Source organism: Mercenaria mercenaria, chromosome 8, assembly GCF_021730395.1.
Source record: "Mercenaria mercenaria strain notata chromosome 8, MADL_Memer_1, whole genome shotgun sequence".
In the NCBI taxonomy this organism is placed as follows: Eukaryota; Metazoa; Mollusca; class Bivalvia; order Venerida; family Veneridae; genus Mercenaria; species Mercenaria mercenaria.
The window spans coordinates 6879188-6900494 of record NC_069368.1 but is presented as its reverse complement, the minus strand read 5'-3'; the positions used below and the strand labels follow the sequence as shown (position 1 = coordinate 6900494).

Below are 21307 nucleotides of genomic sequence, written 5' to 3'. Positions count from 1 at the left end.
CTTGTGGAAATGGATTGAAACTTCACACACTTATTTACTGTGATAAACTGACTTACATTGCACAGGTTCCATAACTCTATTTTGCTTTTTTACAAAATTATGCCCCTTTTTCGACTTAGAATTTTTTGGTTAAGGTTTTATATGTAAGCTGGTATCTCAGTACTCACTAATGGGAATGGATTGAAACTTCACACACTTGTTCACTGTCATGATCTGACATGCACAAAGCAGGTCCCATAACTTTATTTCACTTTTTTACAAAATTATGCCCCTTTTTCAACATAGAAATTTTTGGTTAAGTTTTTGTATGTAAGCTCAGGTATCTCAGTATCCACTATGGGAAAGGATTGAAACTTCACACACTAGTTCACTGTCATGATATGACATGCAGTGCAAAGGGTCAATAACTCAACTTCGCATTTTACAAAATTATGCCCCTTTTTCAACTTAGGAGTTTTAGGTTAAATTCTTATATGTAGGCTGGTATCTCAGTACCCACTAATGGAAATGGATTGAAACTTAACACACTTGTCCACTGTCTTTAGCTGATAAGCACTATGCAAGTTCCATAACCCTATTTTACTTTTTAGCTCACCTGTCACAAAGTGACAAGGTGAGCTTTTGTGATCGCGCGGTGTCCGTCGTCCGTCCGTGCGTCCGTAAACTTTTGCTTGTGACCACTCTAGAGGTCACATTTTTCATGGGATCTTTATGAAAGTTGGTCAGAATGTTCATCTTGATGATATCTAGGTCAAGTTCGAAACTGGGTCACGTGCCATCAAAAACTAGGTCAGTAGGTCTAAAAATAGAAAAACCTTGTGACCTCTCTAGAGGCCATATATTTCATAAGATCTTCATGAAAATTGGTCAGAATGTTCACCTTGATGATATCTAGGTCAAGTTCGAAACTGGGTCACGTGGGTTCAAAAACTAGGTCAGTAGGTCTAAAAATAGAAAAACCTTGTGACCTCTCTAGAGGCCATATTTTTCATGAGATCTTCATGAATATTGGTCAGAATGTTTACCTTGATGATATCTAGGTCAAGTTCGAAACTGGGTCACGTAGGGTCAAAAACTAGGTCATTAGGTCTAAAAATAGAAAAACCTTGTGACCTCTCTAGAGGCCATATTTCTCAATGGATCTTCATGAAAATTAATCAGAATGTTCACCTTGATGATATCTAGGTCAAGTTCGAAACTGGGTCACGTGGGGTTAAAAACTAGGTCAGTAGATCTAAAAATAGAAAACCCTTGTGACCTCTCTAGAGGCCATATTTTTCATGAGATCTTCATGAATATTGGTCAGAATGTTCACCTTGATGATATCTAGGTCAAGTTCGAAACTGGGTCATGTGGGGTTAAAAACTAGGTCAGTAAATCTAAAAATAGAAAAACCTTGTGACCTCTCTAGAGGCCATATTTTTCAATGGATCTTCATGAAAATTGGTGAGAATGTTCACCTGATGATATCTAGGTCAAGTTCGAAACTGGGTCATGTGCGGTCAAAAACTAGGTCAGAAGGTCTAAAAATAGGAAAACCTTGTGACCTCTCTAGAGGCGATATTTTTCAATGGATCTTCATGAAAATTGGTCAGAGTGTTTACCTTGAAGATATCTAGATCAAGTTCGAAACTGGGTCACGTGGGGTTAAAAACTAGGTCAGTAGATCTAAAAATAGAAAAACCTTGTGACCTCTCTAGAGGCCATATTTTTCATGAGATCTTCATGATTATTGGTCAGAATGTTCACCTTGATGATATCTAAGTCAAGTTCGAAACTGGGTCACGTGGGGTTAAAAACTAGGTCAGTAGGTCTAAAAATAGAAAAAACCTTGTGACCTCTCTAGAGGCCATATTTCTCAACGGATCTTCATGAAAATTGGTGAGAATGTTCAGCTTGATGATATCTAGGTCAGGTTTGTAACTAGGTCATGTGCGGTCAAAAACTAGGTCAGTAGGTCGAAAAATAGAAAAACCTTGTGACCTCTCTAGAGGCCATATTTTTCACGAGATCTTCATGAAAATTGGTGAGAATGTTCACCTTGATGATATCTAGGTCAAGTTCGAAACTGGGTCACGTGCGGTCAAAAACTAGGCCATTAGGTCATATAGAAAAACCTTGTGACCTCTCTAGAGGCCATATTTTTCAATGGATCTTCATGAAAATTGGTCAGAATTTTTTATCTTGATGATATCTAGGTCACATGTGCTCAAAAACTAGGTCACTATGTCAAATAATAGAAATAATGACGTCATACTCAGTTCAACACTGGGTCATGTGGGGATAGGTGAGCGATTCAGGACCATCATGGTCCTCTTGTTTACTAAATTATGCCCCTTTTTCGACTTTCATATTCATTCAAGCAACAAGGCTGTTGAATAGTCGAGCGTTGCTGTCCTCCGACAGCTCTTTTTTTTTTTCCGGTATCCCAACCTGCCTTAATTTTTTTGCCCAACTGAAATGTTTTATGGAGAATATTTTTTTCAACTTTTAAACAAAAAGTTGCAAAACTGCACTTTTTATGCTTTAAACATGGCCAATGATATTAGAAATCAATGTACTTATGCTCTAACCTTGAAAAGGCATAACCCCCTTATTTGTAATTATTTTTTGACACAAAAATAATTTCCGAAAACCTTCACCTAATAAAAAAAAAAAAAAAATTCCGACAGACCTACCCTTTTTTTTTAGCATGTTACCGGAAACAAAGAATTTTTTGTAGGCCTAACTAATATGAGTCTTTCGATTTAAGACATTTTTTCCAGGTGAAGTCTTCGACCTGATACAGTATATGACTATATGTAACAAAATGCCATGTCCGAGCTATTGTCTGAATTCAGAAAATACGGACTATTGAAACATTTCCGAGTTGTCAATGCTTGTTTTGAATCATACTTGCGACCTCTTTGTGCTTTTGATTTTTGTTTTTGTCTGACTTTAAACTCCCACAAAAATTTTTGGAAACTCACTAATGGCCTTAATATATGCATATTAAAATATATCAATTAATTTCAAGCAAAATTTTTTATGTAGTTCATGGAGTGTGTAGAAAAATAGTGATTTTCATCACAGGGACCTGACAAAAATAAAAAACAAATACATATTAATATTTCAGAAGAAGAAATGGAGACGGACAGCAGCCAACCTTCATTCAATTTCCCATATCAGTATGGTAAATCTGGAAAGAAAAGGGAGCTGTTCACTGACTATGGAACAACCAGTTTTACAGATGTTGATAAAGATGGTGAAATCTTGAGTCAAAGGTCCAAGGGAGATAACCATGATAGATACTCGGCAGTTCATCCAGTTCTGCCCCTTTCTTCTACAGCGGAGGAAGGTGCATGTACACACATCATCTATGTTTTGTTTTGTTTTGTTTTGTACATTGTTCATTGATTGTGTAAAAGTGTAGGAATATAGGGATTGTTTTATAATCTCAGTATTATTCAGAATACAAATGTACATGTAGTTACATTATATTTGAAATATACTCCAAATTTAGGTTTAACATTAATCTTAACCTGTCGGGAATAATGTATACATTAAAAAATTATGATATCTATTTATGTCCCCGAACCTGTTCACAGTTGTATTAGACATTTTGTTACAAGAAATCAAATATAGATAAAACTGAACAGAAAAAAAAAATTAATAGATTTATCAAATCTCTTGGACTTAAAAGAGATCTTATCTGATAATTTGTATTAAGTACCTCTGCCAGCAACTGCAAATTATGATCCAATACCTGACCGATAATTGTTTGAGAAAAGGTTTGGAGTGACTGTAAATTAAAAAATAATATATTCGAAACAATGATTTTGTCATTGAATAAAGTCAGCTGTTTGGAGTAAAGGTGCAAAAGAATTACATCACAACGTTGCGGCCCAAGTAATAAAATAACATGCCTCTGATAGACAAACAGTGATTTTATTCAATGACAAAATCCCTTTTTAGCTCATCTAATTTTTTTTTTAAAAATGATGAGTTATTGTCATCACTTGGTCGGTAATGGCGTTGCCTGGTTAAGTTTTATGTTTAGGTCAGCTTTTCTCCTAAACTATCAAAGGTATTGCTTTGAAACTTGCAACACTTGTTCACCATCAACAGCTGACCCTGTACAGCAAGAAACATAACCCCACCCTTCTTTTTGCAAGAATTATGGCCCCTTTCCTTTTGGTCTTAGAAAATGTCAGATTTCTTGGTTAAGTTTTATGTTTAGGTAAATTTTTCTCCTAAACTATCAAAGCTATTGCTTTGAAGCTTGTAGGACTTGATCACCATCAACAGCTGACCCTGTACAGCAAGAAACAAAACTCCATCCTGCTTTTTGCAAGAATTATGATCCCTTTTGGACTTAGAAAATCAGATTTCTTGGTTAAGTTTTGTGTTTAGGTCAGCTTTTCGCCTAAACTATCAAAGCTATTGCTTTAAAACTTGCAACACTTGTTCACCATCATAAGCTGACCCTGTACAGTGAGTAATGTAACTTTGTTCTGCTTTTTGCAAGAATTATGGCCCCTTTTGGACTTAGAAAATATCAGATTTATTGGTTAAGTTTTATGTTTAGGTAAACTTTTCTCCTAAACTATCAAAGCTATTGCTTTGAAACTTGCAACAGTTGTTTACCATCATAAGCTGACTCTACAGCAAGAAACAATAACTCCATCCTGCTTTTTGCAAGAATTATGGCCTCTTTTGGACTTAGAAAGTCATGGGTAGGACAATATTTGTAATATACAGAGACAAAAATAATCAGATGAGCGTCTGCACTGCCTTGCGGTGCTCTTGTTATATATATTACTTACTGAATAGATTCTAACACAATATCAAGGGTTACTATCTTATCTACATCTTCTAATGACAGATGACCTTTTATTAAAGGTGACTGTTAGCAAAGATTTGACTGTTTAAACATAGAGGAATATTACATTAAGTCAAATATTTTCATCTTTATTTGTGGTGAAAGAGCCATTGAAGGACAAAATTATGGTGATTGTTAGCAAAGATTTGACTGTTTATTCATAGAAGTCAAATATTTTCATCTTTATTTGCAGTGAAAATACCAGTAAAGGACAGAATTATGGGACCTACCATAGAAAGGAACAAGAAGTTGAAGAATTTTATTGTAAGACTTCAAAAGTTTAAAAGTCTTGGAAAAGTGAGTATAGTATGAAATGTATGCAGTTACCTGTAAAGTAGGTGACAGCTTCATGTCAAGACTTTTTGAGAAAGGAATGGAAAATTACACTTTGAATAATACATCATAGTACATCTTATTTGTTTATAGATATTACTATGAAGTCTTATTTCATTGTTTTGATCAAAGAGAATATATATACTCTCTCTTTTACTTTTCGAAGTTTGCAAAGGACCAGTCTATGCCCGAGTTTACTCATTCCTCTCGCATTGTTCACGTTTATCATTGAAATATCCCCAAGCCAGTAATTCAGTTATTGAACAAAGCAAGATGTTGTAAGTTTAGTTTTTTTTAAATGCAGTGAAAACAATTCTACAGTATTGTTAGTCAAAGTACAATCCAAACTGCTGGCTGGTAAGATTTAATTTCTAAAGCAGCAAGAAAAATAAGTGAATGGCATGTATGAAGTAGAACTTTCAAAATATCAAAAGAGTCAAATAGTTTTTAGCCAGACTTGAGTATAAAAAAAGATAAATGCCCCTAGTGAGGCTCAAAGGGTTTTGATGTTCTTATTTTTCAGTTTTGTCAATAGATTTTTTTTCAGAAGAAGGATAGAAAATTATGTAAACAAATGTACCAACTCAGTTAAGAATCTCTATCCTTTGATTGTAGTAGCATTAACAGAAGACATAAAATCTGAATATAAATGAGCCGTGCCATGAGAAAACCAACATAGTGGGTGTGCGACCAGCATGGATCCAGACCAGCCTGCGCATCCGCGCAGTCTGGTCAGGATCCATGCTGTTCGCTAACAGTTTCTCCAATTCCAATAGGCTTTAAAAGTGAACAGCATGGAGCCTGACCAGACTGCGGGGATGCGCAGGCTGGTCTGGATCCATGCTGGTCGCAAACCCACTATGTTGGTTTTCTCATGGCACAGCTCATATGTCACTTTTGGTAGTACTATTTCATAGCAATTGATAGGACAGATAATATACATTCTTGTGAGTCCAAAAATAAACTCATAAGATGCCAGTTCTGGCAAATTAATACTGTGTCTGTTAGTACGAATTTTCAGTGCCTATGTCTGAAACTGGATTTTCACGTTTTTATACGCCCATCTATGAAAGAGCGGGGCGTATTATGTGAACACCTGTGGCGGCGGACAGGCAGCATCCAAAGCATGTCCGCTCACTAAGTCGAATAGTTTTCATCGGATCTTCACCAAACTTGCTGACGATGTTTGTGGGCATAATATCTCGACCAAGTTTGATAACCAGCCAAATCGCCCCAGGCACGCTTGGATTATGGCCCTTGAATTACTCAAAAAACAGTGAATTTAGCCTTGTCCGGTCTCTAAATCGAACAGTTTTCATCTGATCTTCAGCAAGCTTGCTGACAATGTTTGTGGGCATAATATCTCAACCAAGTTCGATAACCAGCCAAATCACCCCAGGCACAGTCTGACACTCTTGTTGGGATTTATCATGCTATATTTCACCCTAAAGAAAGTCACTGGTTGTTTTGAAAAATATAGAAAGATCACTAGTGGTATTGATCAAATGGGACACTGACCTGTGACCTCAATATGAAGGAGCTTTTTAATTTTCAAACTATGACTGAATGTTATTGTCTTCTGGTGTCTGAATAGTGAGTCTTAAGCGATACTTTGACATCTGAAAATTACTTTCTCTTCATGACATAACAGTTTCATCAAGTTTTGACGATATGTAAACAATTTATGCAATGGAGTGCAATTTTCCTGGTATTTATTGAACACCCCTTGATGTTAGTTAACCTTACTTATCACCTCCAAAACCGCTGAGTGGATTTTGATGAAACTTGGACCTGGATGTTCCTTGGGTGGTCCTCTACCAAAGTTGTTCAAATGGTTTCTTTTGAACAAACATAGGGGTCACCAGAGCCAAAACTAGAAATACCTTCAAACAATATCTCCTAAACCACTGGTCTGATTTTGGAAAAAAATTCACACAAATGGTCCTTTTGTAACCTTCTACCTAGATTGTTCAAATTATTCTGATTTGTCAAAAAACATGGCCACCAGAGGGTGTGGTCACTTTTCCCTATATGTATTACAGTGGAAACTTTAGAAATTTTCTTTAATGAAACTACTGGCATGATTTTAAAATAATTTCACACAAACGGAATGTTCCTTGTGTGACCTTCTACCAAGGTTGTTCATATTATTTTGATTTGTCATAAAACATGGCCCCCATGCATTCACACCCTTATGTCTTACATTTCCCAGATGCCTTTTTAGATCATATAGTATTGCATATAAACCAAACTCTGTTCTTGTACCATTACGTTATACAAACAAACTTGAAGCCTTTTACACAGGTGAGCACTTTAGGGTCAATGACCCTCTTGTATTTAATATGTTGAGTTTATCTATATGCTGAAATATTTTACAGAGATGGGGTAAAACAGATCAGGTAGAGAAGATTTTTTCTGCAATGCAGCGTTATAAAGCTAAATTTGGAGACAAGAGTCTGTCAGACTGTGATGTGGAAACGTTTGAACGGATTACCGGAGTACAGATACAGCCCTGGTTCCTTGATATGCTCAACGAATATACAGAGTTACAAGAATCTGCTGTACCTCAGGTTTTAACTAATTATATTCTGTACATAGGCTATGTAAAAAATATTGTTATGAGATGTACATTCAGTACTGATATTTATCAATGTTTAAAAGTCTGAAATCTAGACTTAAGAACAGCAGGTATTAAGTTTGCCATAACTTTGTTGACTTGGTTGTTTGTAGCTGTAAAATGCTCATTCTTGAAACATTTCATTACAATCTGAAGCAAGAATGACAGAGCAAAAATAAGTTTTAGCGTTATCAAGTCTAAGATTCACACTTAAAATGTTTATGAATACCGGTATGTGCACAGGGTCAGTATTCATCAACATTTTTAGTCTGAACATGGACTCATGAGGCATTTATTGCAAATATTTAATTTTCTGCAACCATTTTTTCCCCAAACTTACACTTACTAAATTTGACTGAACCAGAATGCACATTCATGCTGTTTCAGGACAGGCTTTTCTAATTTAAAAATGCAAAAAAGAAATTTTAGCGATTTGAAGTCCGTGACTAAGATTCAGATGTAAAATGTTGATGAATACGTGTCCCAGGCTCATGCTGTTGGTCACTGCTTAAGCCATTTTCAGCATAAAACAGACAATTACAAGTATTCAGACAGATGTATAGACACAATTAGTTTAGATGACACTGGAGGTTTCATTGTGTCTGTGATAGTTTGAATTTATTTTAATACGTTATATTGTTTAAGTTTCAGTTTTATTTCAATATTGGTTATAAATGAATAATCATTATTTCAGTTTAAGAATTACAAGTTTACAGGAAGATGTATAGACACTGTAAATGACACATCTACTTTATACATAGGGGCCTCCATGGTTGATTGGTTAAAGTCGCTGACTTCAAATCACTTGCCCCTCACCACTGTGGGTTTGAGCCTCACTTTGGGCGCTGAATTCTTCTTGTGAGGAAGCAATCCATCTGGCTTACTTAAGGTCTGTGGTCCAACCCAGGTACCTGCCTGTGATGAAATAATGCACTGAGAGGCATTTGGGGTCTTCCTCCACTATCAAAGCTGGATAGTCTATTTTGTCGTGTAACATTAAACCCAGTGAAACATTTATATTACAGTTGCTTTAATTTCAGTTTAACAACTACATGTATACAGGAGGATGTATAGACACTGTTCCTGTCAGTGACACTCATTGTTACATTACGTCTGCTGTGGGCGAGAATTTTAACAAATTACGTATCCTTTATCATGTGCCTTTTGTGTGTCAGGGTTTGAATTTAAATGCTTTTTGCGAGTACAAAAATTTCAACTTGTAAAATATCAGTCTTACTCACAATTTTATTCAACTGCTTTTAGATAAAACTTTACACGTATATACAAAAATTTCTTGGAATCACAGAAGCTTGATTGGCATGTTGCCAGGTCCATAAACATTGTTTCTCTTTATAAATTATCAATGTATGGGTGAGAATTGAAAGTTAAAGAAATGAAAACCTCTGTTATTTTTCATATGCAAAATTTTGCAAGTTTGGACTAAAATCACCATCATAAGCTGACCCTGTACAGCAAGAAACATAACTCGATTCTGCTTTTTGCAAGATTTATGGCCCCTTTTGGACTTAGAAAATATCAAATTTCTTGGTTAAGTTTTATGTTTAGGTCAACTTTTTCTCTTAAACTATCAAAGCTATTGCTTTGAAACTTACAACACTTGTTCACCATCATAAGCTGACCCTGTACATCAAGAAACATAACTCCATCCTGCTTTTTGCAATAATTATTGCCCCTTTTGGACTTAGAAAATCAGTTTTCTTGGTTGAGTATTATGTTTAAGTCAGCTTTTCTCATAAACTATCAAAGCTATTGCTTTAAAACTTGCATCAGTTTTTCACCATCATAAGCGGACGCTGTACATCAAGAAACATAACTCTATTCTGCTTTTTGCAAGAATGATGGCCCTTTTTAGACTTAGAAAATCATGGGTAGGACAATATTTCTATTATACAAAAAAATCAGATGAGCGTCAGCACCCGCAAGGCGGTGCTCTTGTTTTATAAGCTCTAACCCACAGCAAAAGGAAATTGAACACATCATTGTTTTATTACCTCTAACCTTCAGCAAAAGAAAATTAAACTCATCATTGTTTTATAACCTCTCGCCCAGAGCAAAAGAAATTTGAACACATTGCTTTATAACCTCTCGCCCAATGCAAAAGAAATTTGAACAGTCATTGTTTAAACCTCAACTGCTGACAGGGTTAACTTTTGTGTCAAAGAAGGCCGATGGTCTATTGCAGTCGTTCAGTGCAGAGGAAATAGATCTACCAAATACCATATACGGAGTCAGACACCGGCAGGTTCAAGGTCAAGGTAAAGTGAACATTGATTTGAGTAACTGTAGAACACGAGTGATGAAAGCTGAATTTGATCAACATAATTACTTAATTAGCCATTGAATAACATGTGTACAGTTTTAGTTAAGAACTCCTTTCATAACAGTATATATCAGTACCAGTATACAATGTCTATCGTTTTAGTCCAGAAAATCCTGGGTACTGTTACTTCAAGTCAACACCCCTTGGATTATCAGATTAACATTTTGATATTCCAAAAATTAGTATATTTATGATTGTATTGTCAAAAAAACTAAAAACCTGTAGAATATTTTTTCTTCTTTATTCATGATAGTCCATGTACATGATTGTGCTATGTGGAACCAAAGGAATTATACTTGATAATCTCACTTCTAACACGTGTTTGGAATCATTAGACTAAAATAACACTGTGTCAAAATTTTGATAAAACATAAGTGTAATAACAGTTGGTGCTGACACGATTTCAGTTGCATTGTATATGTTTGGTTTAACAATACACCAACATAATTATAGGTCATATGGTGACTTCCAGGCTATATCTGGTTTAAGAAAACCCCAGATACCACTGTGAGCACTATTTTAGATAGAGGAGGGCACCTGGGTAGAACCACTGACCTTATATAAGCCAGCTGAATGACTTCCTCACATGAAAAAATTCTGCACCCAAAGTGAGCTTTTAAACCCCAGGGTTGAGTGGCAAGTGAATCTGAATCTAAACCACTCAGCTACTGAGGCGATGATGTTTCAGTTATAGAAAAAAATGATATTGACTGTAATAGGCAAAGAAAGATGAAAACAGATCATTATTAACATGTGATAAAAAGAATATTACATTTGTGTCTTTTCACCTTGCCTACATTAAACTTGTCAAATACAGAATGATGAAATGCTTGGCAGAATCTCACATGGTATCATTTTATTAACCTTTACCTTGCTAACTTTCTACAATGGACTGGTCCATCATCCGTTTTGGGCAATACCATTTATTATTCAAAGGGGTGTTCACTGAAAATTTATTGACTGAATAGCGAACAGTGCAAACCATGATCAGGATGTGCAGGCTGATCTTGATCTGCACTGGTCGCAAAGGCGAAACCACTTGCCACCAGCAGCCTAAACGTCAGACTTGTTTAATAAATTCGTTATGAATTTACATGCAAGTTGGAGTCTGTATATTTATCTGAAACTGTTACATAATCTAGATAAAATACGTTGTGAAATTCTTTGGCTTAGATCAACTGCTACATTTCAGTAAAAATATAAAAATAGTAAATAAGATTTTATTTTGATTGCTAGAGTTGATGGTTTGTTTCAGATTTTATCACAGCAAGGACAGATGAACAGTGTTACTTGTATAAATTTACACCAGACTCGCAGGACGGGAAACTGTGTATGTTGCAAGGTCCAGTGAATCAATGTTTCCAGTCTGTGGATATAAGGTATTTCTTGTAACTAGAAATTGTCTAAAATGCTTTCAGCAGTTTGAACATGTACTGGTGTTGTCCTCATGCCAAGTATTAATGACTTAATTTCTGCTCTCGACTATTTGAATAATAATGAGAACTAATCAGCAGTCACCATCATTGTCTGTATCATACCTCGATTAAGTTTTGCGTACAAGTTCTTGTCTCAGTAATCATTGCATATATTGCACAGTGCTTTCTAGTCATTAAACCTTCTGAAATAACCAAGTTAGATAGCTCTTGGTTGAATTTTTTTACAAATTATGGTCCTTTTTCAAGTATTTATTGGGTTAAACTTTTCACAGTGCTTCCTATTTATCAGAGCTACTGAAATAACCAACAATCAAGCTGTACCTTGGTAAACAGCCGGTCTAGGTCAAAAGTAATTAAAACACTTATTTGCTCAAAAGTCAGCTAATAGTCTAAATCCAAAAAAGTCAGTCCCAGTCAAAATCAGTTTGTCCCATTGATATAAGAATCTTTCACTGGTTGCTGGAATATCCGGCACATGGGTACCTGTTTAGGCAGTAACGAGGCTCCTGCCGAGTTAACGCCTAAACAGTTACCCAAGTGCTGGATATTCCCATCTTTACCCGCTGCCAGTGATTGATTCTTTTTCTTGCATGCCTTACTCTTCTATTCGTAGAAGATGTAAAAAAAAACGGAAGGTTTTTCTTTAAGGTGCTTTTTTGTTATAGTAGCATATGAATTTACACATCCATTCATAAATTATAGCACATGAGTCATCTTACACCCCTGGGTGTGTAAGATGAGTTTTTCTAGCACCGGAAAAGCACGGGAAAATCCTGTCCAGCATGCAAGAAAAAGCATTTAAAACATTGTAGTTGGCAAGCCACAGGCATTAAAGGATGTACCTTGTGAAAACTGTTGCAACACATGCTAATTCCAGACCGGTTACTAAGGTGTAATGTTTGACATGATCTGAGGTGGCGATCAACAATTTCTTGCTGGCTTTGTATTGACATATGATCAAAGTTTTATACTTTATATCATTCTGGGTTTTTCTCTGGACAGATTTTAGCTCACCTGTCACGTAGTGACATGGTGAGCTTTTGTGATCGCATTTTGTCTGTCGTCCGTCGTCCATTCACAATTTCTTGTGAACACGATAGAGACCACATTTTGCAACCAATTTAAATCAAACTTGCACACAACTTGTATTGGCGTCATATCTCGGTTCCTTTTTAAAACTGGCCAGATCCCGTCATGGGTTCCAGAGTTATGGCCCCTTAAAGGGCCAGAAATTTTTATTTTTTGCTTGTGAACACAATAGGGACCACATTTTGCAATCAACTTTAATCAGACATGCACATAATCTGTATTGGCATAAAAATATCTAGGATCCTGTTGAAAACTGGCCAGATCCCATCATGGTTTCTAGAGTTATTGGCCCTTAAAGGGCCAAAATTTACTATTTTGGCTTGTGAACACGATAGAGACCACATTTTGCAATCAACTTTAATCAGACTTGCACACAACTTGTATTGGCATAATATCTCGGCCCTTTCGAAAACTGGCGATATCCCATTATGGATTCTAGAGTTATGGCCCCTTAAAGGGCCAAAGTTTGCTTTTTTTGGCTTGTGAACACAATAGAGACCACATTTTGTAATCAGCTTTAATCAAACTTGCACACAACTTGTATTGGCATAATATCTCAGTTGCTTTTGAAAACTGGCCAGATCCCATCATGGGTTCCAGAGTTATACCCCTTAAATGGCCAAAATTGGCTACTTTGGCTTTTGCAGCCATATAGAGACTTCATTTATGGTTTGATTTGATACAAACTTGCAAAATATCTTCAACAACAATAAATCTTGGATTCCATGATGAATCTGTCAGATGCAATCATAGGTTCCGTAGTTACAGCCCCTGACTGACCCCTGAAAGAGCCAAAATTTGTTAAGTTTTACCTTGTGAACACAATAGAAGTGACATCTTATATTTGATTTTAGCCACACTTACATACAACTTAAGTCAAAATAAGATCTCAGTTTCTTTTGAAAACTGGCTAGATTCCATCATGGGTTCTGGAGTTACTGCCCCTCAAAGGGGCAAAAATCTCTAGCCTTTTCAGCCATATAGAGGTTTCATTTATGCTTTGATTTGATACAAACATGCACAGAATGATTATCTTGATGATTTCTAGGCCTGGATTGAAACTGGGTCATGTTGGGTCAAAAACTAGGTCATCAGGTCAAATCAAAGGAGAAGCTTGTTAACAACCTAGAGGCAACAACAACCATTTATGACCTATCTTCATGAAACTTGGTCAGAATGTTTATCTTGATGATTCCTAGGCTAAGTTTGAAACTTGGTCATATGGGGTCAAAAACTAGGTCACCTGGTCAGATCAAAGGAAAAGCTTGTTAACACTCATGAGGCCACATTTATGATCCCATTTTCATGAAACTTGGTCAGAATGTTTATCTTGATGATTCCTAGGCTAAGTTTGAAACTTGGTCATATGGGGTCAAAAACTAGGTCAACCGGTCAAATCAAAAGAAAAGCTTGCTAACACTCTTGTTCATTTGATGTGCATGAAACTTGGTCAGAATGTTTGTGTGCATGAAATATCGAATGAATTTTTATCTGGGTCATGTAGGGTCAAAAACTAGGTCACCAGGTCAAATCAAAGAATAAGCTTGTTTACACTAAAGAGGCCACATTTTTAGCTCGACTATTCGAAGAATAGTCTAGCTATTCTACTCACCCTGGTGTCGGCGTCGGCGTCGGCGTCGGCGTCACACCTTGGTTAAGTTTTTGCATGCAAGTACATACAGCCATCAATTAAAGGCATATAGCTTTGAAACTTATTTTTTCTTTTTCTAGGTCAATTACCAACCTCACTGGGTCAAGTCCCATAACTCTGACATGTATTTTGAGCAAATTATGCCCCCTTTTGGACTTAGACAATTTTGGTTAAAGTTTTACATGCAAGTTACTATCTCCAAAACTAATGCAGATATTGAATTGAAACTTCACATGTGTCTTCGGGGTTATAAAACTACCTGATAGCAGCAAGTCCCATAACTCTGACCTTCATTTTGGCCAAATTATGCCCACTTTTGGACTTAGAAAATTCTGGTTAAAGTTTTGCGTGCAAGTACATACAGCTATTTCTAAAAGGCATAGAGATTTGAAACTTATTTTTTCTTTTTCTAGATCAATTACCAACCTCACTGGGTCAAGTCCCATAACTCTGACATGTATTTTGAGAAAATTATGCCCCCTTTTGGACTTAGAAAATTCTGGTTAAAGTTTTACATGCATGCTACTATCTCCAAAACTAATGCAGATATTGAATTGAAACTTAACATGTGTCTTCGGGGTTATAAAACTAGTTGATAGCAGCAAGTCCCATAACTCTGACCTTCATTTTGGCCAAATTATGCCCCCTTTTGGACTTAGAAAATTCTGGTTAAAGTTTTGCATGCAAGTACATACAGCTATTACTAAAAGGCATATAGATTTGAAACTTATTTTTTCTTTTTCTAGATCAATTACCAACCTCACTGGATCAAGTCCCATAATTCTGACATGTATTTTGAGCAAATTATTCCCCTTTTTGGACTTAGAAAATCCTGGTTAAAGTTTTGCGTGCAAGTACATACAGCTATTACTAAAAGGCATATAGATTTGAAACTTATTTTTTCTTTTTCTATATCAATTACTAACCTCACTGGGTCAAGTCCCATAACTCTGGCATGTATTTTGGGCAAATTATGCCCCTTTTGGACTTAGAAAATTTTGGTTAAAGTTTTACATGCAAGTTTCTATCTCCAAAACTAATGCAGATATTGAATTGAAACTTCACATGTGCCTTCGGGGTTATAAAACTAGTTGATAGCTGCAAATCCCATAACTGATATGCATTTTGGTCAAATTATGTCCCCTTTTGAACTTAAAACTCTTGATATTTAACCTTTTTGGGTAATATTTTCCTGCTTCTGGGCCAATATTTCGAATAGTCGAGCTTGGCTGTCTTATGGACAGCTCTTGTTTGGTCTAATCTTAATGAAAATTCTTCAAAATATTTGTCTCCATGAAATCACTAGGTAAAACATGTTTACACTGTTATTGTATGTTACTCAGGTGAGCGACTTAGGGCCATCTTGGCCCTCTTGTTGATTTTATAAATTGGTCTAAAAAGTTAAAAATCATTCTAAAATGGAGAATCTGGCAAATTTCCTTAGCCCTGGCAACAGTTCATGAAAATGTGTTCACTATACTTGATACTTGTTTGAGAGTTCCAGCCGTCTGTGATTCAAGATAAAATAACATATTTTGTATTGAGATTTTCCAGGGACCAGATGGTGGGTGGAAGGGTAGGGGAGATAGTGGGTGGGGGAGGGTAATAGACAAGATGAGAAAATTGGATGGCAATAACTAACTGTATGCAGAATACTTTTATTATAAATTTTCCCTATTAATGAAGATGTTGTTGTGAGGTTTTCAGATGTTTATGTTTTAACAATTTTATGGCAGTTTTACTTAGAGTGAATATACATTTTGTTTATTTTAGTCCATATATTCCTGGTGAATGTGTATTGGTAGATGAGAATGGTCAGTGCTGTCTATGGTTTGGAAATAGTTTTGACACCATTAGTGCATGCGGAGTGCCACGATTCCAGGTGTTGGATAATTGGCGTCACATTCAGTATGGCAGCCATCCAAGACAGGTGATATATGCTGACCAAACTGCAGTCCAGATGTTTGATCTTAGGGTATGTGCATATCTCTTCTTTAACAAGTTTCCAGTGTTTCTATTGGTCAAAAAATAGGTCATGATTGTCTGATAATAGATTTTGATGAAAGCATGATGGCTATCCCAGAACTGGATAGTGTCAGTAAATTTAGAAATGCTGAAGTAAAGAGTAGTTGACAGAATAAAATCATAACATGGCTTGAGTTTAGATAGGAAATACCTGATTCAGATATCCTTGACATTGTGTAAGCTTTATTGAAAGAAACATATATGGACTGTAAACATTTCTTCTTGGATAATAATACACACACTTTATCCTTTCAGACACCTGAAACTGAAGGCCAGGATCTTTTCTCATTGCCCAGTAAGTTGCTGCACAATCGAGAACGTATCCGAGTTTGTGATCGACATCCAGCGTCAACATTCTATCATCTGGTAGCCACCGATTACAACCTCATGATAATGGATGAGAGATATCTCAAATATCCAGTAAGTTTTACACCGTGCTTTGTAAAGAGAGAAATTTCAAAGGGTGAAAGGGATAGAGGGTTGAGTGCATATAAAAATAATTGAATATATATACCTCTTTCTATCCGCTTCAGAATGGCCATCTAGAGCAGCTTGTCTCTCTCCACTCTGGGTTTGAGGGGCCTCCATGGCCAATTGGTTAAGGTCACTGACTTCTAATCACACAACCAAAAGCAAGACACATGTGAAAGGAATAGACAAATATATATAGTTCCGTATCTCAAATTCCAAAAGACTGAACATCTAAATTGTAATGGTCTATCAATTTAGACAGTACTATTTATTATTTGAAGGGGTGTTCACTGAAAATTTACAGACTGAACAGCAAACTGTGCAGACCATGATCAGCCTGCATGGACGTACAGGCTGATATTTGTCTGCACTGATTGCAGAGGCAGAATCACGTGCTGCCAGCCGGGTAAATGTATATCGGGTGAAAACTCAGAGGATAATTATTCTTTACATATTCAGGTATTGAGATGGGAACATATGCTATCCACACCTCCTCAGTACATTACCAGTGTCTGTGGATCTGGCATCAACTCAGATGATAACTTTATCTACCTTGCGAGTCAGTATCCAGCAGATGTTCATGCATTCAGGTTTTCTGCTAGAAATGGTCTACCACCCCTTGGAGTGTCACAGCCTCATAGAGCAGCAAAAATAACGTGAGTTATTAGTATATTGTGAGTTATTAGTATATTATTGGTTATCAGTATTACACGAGTTATAAATATAGTTAGTTATAAGGACATCATGAGTTGATATTATATCATAAGTTAATGGTAATTCGTACATTATTTGTTTATCGTATTTATTATTTTAGTGTGAGTTATTACAGTATCATTGCTTTTCATAAAATGAAATTTTTCTTCTTTTACCAAAGAAATAAAAAAAATTACTATTTCTAGTTTCAACACTGTTGGCCATGGTTTTTCGGGGGGGTTTTTTTGGGGTTTTTTTTTTGAAGAAGAAGAATTTGAATTATATGGATGGTCTTGGTAAAGGGTCACTTAAGTAGCATTTCTGTGTAAATTATGCATGACGCTTATCAATTTATATAACACTCACTAGCTCTGTTAATAGTCTAGATGCTAATTAAGTAAAGTAAATTGTAAGGTCATGAATTCTTGCAGAATCTCTTCAGAGCAAGAAACATCACAAAGCATTTTTAAAAAATGTCTTGAGTATGATGCAGGACTGTATTTTCAAATAATTTTTAAATTTCTGATCATATTACAGGTGAACCAAAATATTATTTTACAATTTCAGGGATATTTCTAAATGGCCAGTGTTTGTTGACAGATGTCCAAATACAGATCTGTTGTATAAAAGACTGAATACATCTTTAGCTGGAATATCTACATCACCATGGCAACAAGGACATGTTGTGTTCCAGGTAAGGCCAGAAATTTTTAACTGACCTGAGCACTGGTAATAATTTAAAAGAAATGTTCCTTGGGTGACTTTGTACCAAGATTGTTCAAATTATATTTGGATTCTTCAAATGACCATAACAGCAAGGGATGTGGTCTTTTTTATACGCCCGTCTGACAGATGGGACGTATTATGGGAATAAATGTTCACCATCATGAGAACCACGTCTCTATGTCTAAGGTCAAGGTCACACTTAGAGGTCAAAGATCAAATCGAAGAATGACTTTGTCCTGAGCATTTCTTCCTGCATGGAGGGCTTATATTGTAACTTTATTATTACTGGCCGTAGGGAGAAATTGAGACCACTATTCTGTGGTACAACATACATGTTACATACAGTTTTTAGCTCGATTGTTCAAAGAATAGTCTAGCTATTCTACTCCTGTCGGCATCAGCATCACACCTTGGTTAAAGTGTTGCATGCAAGTACATATGGCTATCATTTAAAGGCATATAACTTTGAAACATCTTTTCTTTTTCTAGGTCAATTACTAACATCACTGGGTCAAGTCCCATAACTCTGACATATATTTTGGGCAAATTATGCCCTCTTTTGGACTTAGAAAACTTCTGGTTTAAGTTTTGTTTGAAACTCGATTGACACTGCTTCTGTGACAACGATTTGAATAGTCCAGCACTGGCTGTTTTCCGGACAGCTCTTGTTAGCTTGATGAAATGATGACTTGAAATTAAAAATATTTCTTTATAATCATTATCTGCATGTGTGGTTACAATCCCCATAACTCTAATTGTATTTTTGACAGAGTTATGCCCCTTTCAAAAAGCCTAAAGTTTTTTTTGGCATTCTCGCTTTCTGAATATAACTTTAGTACAATATAAGATAATGACTTGAAACTTAAAATGTATCTTTATCATCATCACCTGCATGTGTGGTAACAATCACCATAACTCTGATTTGTATTTTTTGACCAAATTATGCCCCTTTCATACTTAATATTTTTTTTGATTGAGGCATAATTTCATATTACTGTCAAATTGCCCAATAGTGGAGTGCGCTGTGTTTTGGACAGCTCTTGTTCTTTTTCTAGGTCAGTCACCAACCTTACTGGGTCAAGTCCCATAAATCTTACATGTATTTTTGCATCCTGGTTAAGGTTTTACATGCAAGTTACCATCTCTAAAACTAATGCAGGTAATGAATTGAAACTTCACATGTGTCTTCAGAGTTATAAAACTAAGTGATAGCATCAAGTCCCATAACTCTAACATGCATTTTGGCCAAATTATGTCCCTGTTAGAACTTAAACTTTCTGGTTGAAGTTTTGCATGCAAGTTACTATCTCGAAAACTAATGCAGATACCGGATTGAAGCTTTATAGGTATTTCAACATTTAGGGTAATATTCCTGCTTCTGGAACAACAATTCAGTAGTTGAGTATTGGCTGTCTGACAGACAGCTCTTGTTAGGTGTATTTTGACCTATTTCTACCTGGTAAGGATTTTTTTAAATTCCATATGCAAATACATGTGCTAGTGTAAAGAAATTTGCTATGACGGGCATATATTGCGACATTCTGGCACATTTGTTCCATGTTTGTATTCAATTTTTACTTTAAAAATCTTCTTATCAAAAACTGCTAACCAAAGGATCTTTAAGTGACCCCCTTACAAGATTGTTCAAATTACTAAGAATCATCGAAAAACATCACCACCAGAGGACAATGTCACTTTTGCTTATTTATAATGTATACTGAAAATTTTTCAAATCTTCTTGACAAAAACTGCTAGCCTGATTTGAAATTAATTTCACAAAAATGTTCCTCAGGTGACCGTCTATCAGGATTACTCAAATTATTCTGATTGGTCAATTTTAACATGGTCACATAGTAGAAATATAGTTAAATATCATTGACAGAAATTGTGCTGGCCTTGAGTGACCTAGATAATTAGCTCACTTGAGCACAAAGTCTGATCTGCCTGTATTGACTTCATAAGTTATGTTTTTAGATTACCAGCATATTAAATACATTTTTTCCAGCTGGACAGTCATGGAGAGATCTTTCACCAAGTATTTTCTTCCTCTCAGTCAGCAGAAGATATCACATTTTCTGCGGGACAGGGGTCACATGACATGAAACCACTTCCTGTAGCAGCAGAAAGGGCACGCTCCTGGGTTAAATCGTGGGGAGAAATGATGAAACAACAGCTGTCTGGCAAGATGAAGACAAGGGAGGTACAGCCAGCCTTACTAGGTAATATTCAATTACATTTCTCAATTGAGGGGCCTGTTTGGACAAGTGGATAAGGTCTCTACTTGATTTAGGTCCAAGCTTCACCCGTGGTGTTGAATTCTTTCTGTGAGGAAGCCATCCAGCTGGCTTACATAAGGTTTGTGGTTCTACCCAGGTGCCCGTCAGTGATGAAATAATGCATTATCATAGGTGAAAGTTGCAATATGACCTATAATTGTGCCAGTGCAACGTTAAACCGAACAACAACTAAAAAAAAACAACATTTTCTCATTTCTCAAATTAATAGCATCAACTAAGAACTATCGCTGACTCTTTTTTTTATACACCCCTTTTGAAAAAATTGTGATGGCGTTTGTGTTTGTCTGTTTTTCCGTCATAATTCGTGTCCAGAGCATAACTTAATACCAATGAGAGATATTGACTTTAATCTTGGCATATAATTAGATGGTAAAGATGGCAATAAGAGTATGTGCAGAGCACTTGAACCGGCTCTGTAGGTCAAAGGTCAAGGTCACAAATTGAGCTAAAATGTCAAAACTGTCCACAGACCATTTCTAACGAACCATGAAAGATATTGACTTCAAACTTAGCATACAGGTAGGTGGTGGTGATGACACGTTGTGAGTGCATGAACCAGGATGGTAGGTCAAAGATCAAGGTCACAGCATGGTCAAATCTGCCCATCATGTTTCGTGTCCAGCGCATAACTTAAAAAGTATTAAATGTTTTGACTTGAAAATTGGAAAATAGGTAGATGGTGATGAGATGATGTGCAGACTGAAACAATCTACATTACATGCCCCCCCCCCCCCCACCCCCCACCCCAAAAAAATAATAAATTAAAT

General features: G+C 36.1%; 1 protein-coding gene across 3 annotated transcripts in view; it reads left to right on the top strand.

Annotated features, from left to right (window-relative positions):
- Window positions 1-21307, top strand: part of LOC123523126 (uncharacterized) — a 45382-nt gene that overhangs the window by 2000 nt on the left and 22075 nt on the right. For all 3 annotated transcript variants that reach the window (XM_045300774.2, XM_045300773.2, XM_045300772.2), the window contains exons 2-12: window positions 3116-3337; window positions 5055-5158; window positions 7573-7764; window positions 8852-8954; window positions 9974-10087; window positions 11408-11531; window positions 16102-16303; window positions 16609-16773; window positions 17284-17480; window positions 18085-18211; window positions 20249-20462. In XM_045300774.2, the coding sequence (XP_045156709.2) occupies window positions 3124-3337; window positions 5055-5158; window positions 7573-7764; window positions 8852-8954; window positions 9974-10087; window positions 11408-11531; window positions 16102-16303; window positions 16609-16773; window positions 17284-17480; window positions 18085-18211; window positions 20249-20462 (1756 nt within the window). In that variant the 5' untranslated portion in view covers window positions 3116-3123. The remainder of the gene's footprint in view (window positions 1-3115; window positions 3338-5054; window positions 5159-7572; window positions 7765-8851; window positions 8955-9973; window positions 10088-11407; window positions 11532-16101; window positions 16304-16608; window positions 16774-17283; window positions 17481-18084; window positions 18212-20248; window positions 20463-21307) is intronic.